Source organism: Penaeus monodon, chromosome 40, assembly GCF_015228065.2.
Source record: "Penaeus monodon isolate SGIC_2016 chromosome 40, NSTDA_Pmon_1, whole genome shotgun sequence".
In the NCBI taxonomy this organism is placed as follows: Eukaryota; Metazoa; Arthropoda; class Malacostraca; order Decapoda; family Penaeidae; genus Penaeus; species Penaeus monodon.
In genome coordinates this window covers 20,811,371-20,816,764 of record NC_051425.1, presented here as the reverse complement: position 1 = coordinate 20,816,764, position 5,394 = coordinate 20,811,371, and the positions used below count along the sequence as shown (strand labels likewise).

The following is a 5,394-nucleotide window of genomic DNA, read 5'->3' as shown; positions in this document are numbered from 1 at the left end:
ATTCCTAATCTAGAAAATCGTATTGCAAGTATTCTTGCCCCCCCCCCCCATTCTTATCTATATTTTACTCTAAAATAAAAAAAAAAAAATTAGCTTTACTTTTAGAGAAGTCTTGCCACCCACCTGGCAACCAGCCTCGGGAGAAGTATCAGCGTAATATCCAGGATGTAGGCCGTTGCAGGAGAACCCAGTAGTGGGGACGAAGGCCAGGATGGGGTAGTCCACACCTGGGACGCCTCCACCGCCAATGGCATCAGCTAGAGCTCTGAAGGGATCCACAATACCATTGGCGTACACGGTCACTCCATTTCCGTTGCAATATCCTCCGTTTACACCGTTTCCATTGACATACGCCCAATTACCATTTACACCATTTCCATAAACGTATACCCTATTACCATTTACACCATTTCCATTTCCATAAGCGCCATTTTCATTCACACCATTACCAGTGGTATATCCACCATTTCCATTTCCATTCACATCATTACAACTGGTATAACCGCCATTACCATTGCCATTTCTGAATGCGCTATTCACACCATTTACACCATTTCCATTAACATATGCCCCATTACCATTCACACCATTTCCATTTCCATTGACGCCATTACCATTTCCATTGCCGTTTCTATGTACTCCATTTCCATTTGTATTCCCATAGCCTTTACCATTTCCATTGACAGGTGGCAAGTAATTTGCTGCTGCCAAACATATTCTAAAAAAAAGTTGCAAAATAGATAATAAGGATTAGATATGCCTAAGTGCACACATTATTTCTTCTACGCGCTCAGGTCAAGGTAATTACGTATTGACTGATCAAGCAATTCCTGTAACGTGGTATATTATCAAAGAACTAATTATATTTTAACGAATAAAACAGAAAACTAAGGAATTTATAAATCTGTTTATAAGTATGTATATCAATGTGTATATTTGTGTACTTATATATATACACACAAGCCATTTTGTTTCATACATATTAATATACATAAACACAACCACAAACAGATTCATTCACACATATATATACATATGGATAACTTTATATGTGACTGATTTTGTGTGTGCATACATACATATATTTTTGTGTTGTTTTGTGTATATATATTTACATATATATGTATGTATACTATATATGTATATATATGTAAATATGGATATAGACATAGATATTTCAGTATATATGTATATATATTACTATATAAGTATATATGTATACACATATACATGGGTGTATAGATACCACGTATGTGCATATATAGAGAGATGTGTGCGTAAAGATATACATTATATATGCACACACACTCTCTCTCTGTATAGATATGTATATCTATAGATATACATACACATACACATGTGTGTATGTATACACACATATACATGGTTTAAATGTACTGTATGAGCCTGTGAATATATACATATACATGTATGCTTATATTGTAAGTAAATGTGTATAAATACACTTAAATTTATACATATATATGCACACATATATTTGTGTGAGTGTGTGTATAACTGTAAATGCGTATATATACATACATATATCTATCTCATAAATAAACCTCACTGCCGACTACCCGTTTAAATTCCTTTTCTATTTAATCCCCTGGATGACATTAGAGTAGATGGTAAAGTAGAGTGTAGTTGAAACAAAACCTGCCTTTCTTATTAAATAAACTTTGAATAAAAATACTGTATACAGATAAAACCAAGTTTCCTGAGGTTTTACTTTTGCCTATGGCTGAATGTTGATGTGGAGAGTAATACAGGGAAGGATACGCCATACAGGTGTGTAGCTGAGTGTGTGGAGCAAAACCTTTGTAGTCTCTGTATACTTTGAGTAAAACGATTTAGTTCCACAAATGTATTTCTTCAACAAATGATATACTGTCTGTAGTGATTGCTTTACAGATTGTGCATTTATACCTATTCTGGAAAGCAAATTCTTCCTGGGCAATGCCTGGCATTTTTAACTAGTCTATTTTCTTTTTTTTTCCTTTTTTTTTTTGATCATTCAAAAAATGATAGTCAAATGTAATTCAAAACATGATTTTTTCTGCGATGTGTAGACATATGTGTGCGTGTGTGTCTACTGCAAAATATATATCTTATTATTTTATTTTTTGTGCAATTGTTTATGTACTGGAAAATGATTTTTTGCACAGTTTATTTCTGGAACTTTTACATAGTCTATCTGTCAATCTACATAAATATATATGTGCGTGTGTGTTTATGTATGTTTATTTAGGGAATTTATATGCTAATAACGAAGAATATGTCTGGTTCATTTATACTTTTTCTTCTAAATTACTAGTTATTTTGCGCGAAATGGACATCAATGATCTTAACTTATGAATACAAATTGATGGTCGTGTGTATAGACATTCATTTTGTGTGGTGTTATAAAAGAAGAAGAAGAAAAAAGTACTAAGTTCACTGTAACTGTATCACTGATAATGAGATTGGAACCACGCTGAGGCATTTGAAAATACGTAGAATCTACGTTTAGGCTGCTGACACCATGATGAATACCAGAAGTATAGCATGCTAAATCCACTCGTCTCACAACCCTCAAACTTTATCCTCTTACCTCAAAGAATCATCAATCCTCGTCAGCGAACTAAACAAAACAAAGAAACCGTTATCGCTTCAGCATTCTTTTTTTATTTTTTTTATTTCAGTTGAATGACCTCTACTTTCTTCAGATGTTAGCTACTGAAATAAAAGTTGACTATAAGCGCGGAAAGCACCTACTATATAAAATTAAGCACATAGAGACAGAGAGAAGCTTTAAGCGTGTGTGGACAGTGCTTTTTGGGATTATTATCTGGCTGACTGGTGTGCTATGGTGAGTTACCTCTGTTTTCGCAAATAGGTGCGCAGTCTGATGTTCTGTTTATCGGTATTTGCTAACAATGTATATGGATGTTGTTTTTATGTTCCTTTCTATTCAGAATGTGAATTTTTCCGTTGTTATTGCGGGATAATATTAACCACTCGAGAGTATCACTCTAAATGAGACAGACTATTGTTTAGTACCCACAACATTGCCCCTCGTATCACCTCACACACCACCAAATATAAAATCCAAAGAACAACAATACAGCACATATTACAAGGTTCGTTTCGACAGGAAATTGAATTTGAGAAAATGTTTCTGTTGCCAAAACCCCTCTGTTTGGGAATGATACGACCACAAGTTGACCATGTAACTGCCTCGTGTTATTATGACCTATTTATTCCAAAATGAGCTTATATCTAAATTTTCTTTCCATATAAATTTGTATATATATATATATATATATATTATATATATATATATATATATATATGATATATATGTGTTCATACATATAAGGGTGTATCTGTGTCTGTGCGTTTGTGTAAATCTACATAATACATCTGAAGTGTCGAAAAAAAAATATGAGGCCGTTTTTTCTAGTAAATGTGATCTAACAACAAACAAATTTATTGCAAATTTATACATTTTATTCTCAAAATATACATATTCTCTATTATACCATAAACATACAAGCCATTACATATAAAAGATTATGGCACACGTGTACAAATTTGATATACCATTCAAAGTAAAACATTCTCATACAAAAGCTAGAATGATGCTGAACATTTCAAACACTATGCAGTTGATTTCAACAGAATAAATGTTCATATATGCTTAAACAATAAAAAAATATTTCACTTTTTATGGCCTAACATCCTGCAAATGACTACAGTCCTCACCACTGAGGCATCAAATACGTTAGATAATTTTGCTCTCTAAACATACTCGTTTTTTTGTTGTTGTTTTATGCTACATTCGCAAAAAAATAAAGAAAACAGAAAGCGGGAGAAAGAAAGGAAATAGGGTTCATCGTTTAGAAGCTCAGCGTGTGATAGAGTCCATTAATGCCATTGCCATTTGTCGCTCCACCATTACCATTCCCGTTACCATTAGGGGCACCGTAGTAATATCCATTACCGTTCCCATTACCATTGCCGTTTCCATTACCGTTTCCGTTGGTAGCACCATTACCATTGCCATTGCTATACCCGTTACCATTTCCATTCGTATATCCATTTCCGTTACCATTGACAATACCATTTCCATTCTTGGTGTAGCCATTACCGTTACTATAACCATTCCCGTTACCGTTGGTGTAACCATTCCCGTTACCGTTGGTGTATGCCATTGATAACTCCGTTCCCGTTGTGTAGCCATTTCCGTTACCGTTGGTGTATCCATTTCCATTACCATTACCATTTAGAACTCCATTCCCATTGCCGTTGGTGTATCCGTTTCCGTTACCATTAGTAACTCCATTCCCATTGCCATTGCTGTAGCCATTTCCGTTACCGTTGATAACACCATTTCCATTACCATTGGTATATCCATTGCCGTTCGTGTATCCATTTCCATTCACCTTGCCAATCTCAGCATTCAAACCGTAGAACTGTTCAGCCGTGGAACAGTCAAAGTTGTACCACCAATCGCACACGAAGTATTGCTGATTAAACACTGTGCCGTTGGGACAAAGGAACGAATCGATCCTGCCTCCTGCCTGACAGATATGGAACACCTGAAATGCATCAATAGTAACTGCTGATTATTCTTAAAGAAATTAAAGATTCTGCGATTATGTTCAGTAACTCACCAATCAAGTTCATTTACAGTGGATAACAGTGATATTTGTGTGTGTGTGTTTTTGTTAATTTAATTTCTATCAATATATCAGTACAAGACCTGTTGAAGACCTACCTTACTCTATTACTGCTTTTACATCGGTTGACACTTACCTGGCAGCCAGCCTCAGGAGAAGTATCAGCATAATATCCAGGAAGTTGGCCGTTGCAGGAGAACCCGGTGGAGGGGACGAAGGCCAGAATGGGGTAGTCCACACCTGGGACGCCTCCACCGCCAATGGCATCAGCTAGAGCTCTGAAGGGATCCACAATGCCATTGGCGTACACGGTCACTCCATTTCCGTTGTGATATCCTCCGTTTATACCGTTTCCATTAGCATACACTCCATTAACATTTACACCGTTTTCATTAACATATGCTCCATTGCCATTTACACCATTTCCATTAACGTATACACTATTTCCATTTCCACTTCTGAATGCTCCATTCACACCATTTACACCATTTCCATTAACATATGCCCCATTTCCATTTACACCATTTCCATTAACATATGCCCCATTTCCATTTACACCATTTCCATTAACATATACACCATTTCCATTTCCATTGACGCCATTACCGTTTCCATTATCGTTTCTATATACTCCATTTCCATTTGTATTCCCGTTACCATTTCCAGTGAAAGGTGGCAAGTAATTTGCTTCTGCCGAGAATATTCCAATGAGAGCTGCAAGATAGAACAT

The 5,394-nt window shown here is 35.7% G+C and overlaps 1 protein-coding gene across 1 annotated transcript; it reads right to left on the bottom strand.

Moving 5' to 3' along the window:
• Positions 1 to 3,881: 3,881 nt before the first annotated feature.
• LOC119598036 (hyphally regulated cell wall protein 3-like) lies at positions 3,882 to 5,394 on the bottom strand. Its single transcript, XM_037947677.1, has 2 exons — positions 4,801 to 5,394; positions 3,882 to 4,583 (listed from the first exon to the last, which is right to left on the bottom strand). The coding sequence occupies exons 1-2, from the start codon at positions 5,392 to 5,394 to the stop codon at positions 3,882 to 3,884; spliced, it is 1,296 nt and encodes a 431-aa protein (XP_037803605.1).

Excerpts from the sequence above, each read along its gene's own strand:
- LOC119598036 (XM_037947677.1), bottom strand. The coding sequence starts at position 5,394 with ATGTTCTATCTTGCAGCTCTCATTGGAATATTCTCGGCAGAAGCAAAT. Across the intron at positions 4,584-4,800 it reads CTCCTGAGGCTGGCTGCCAG|GTGTTCCATATCTGTCAGGC; the intron begins GTAAGTGTCAAC and ends GATGCATTTCAG.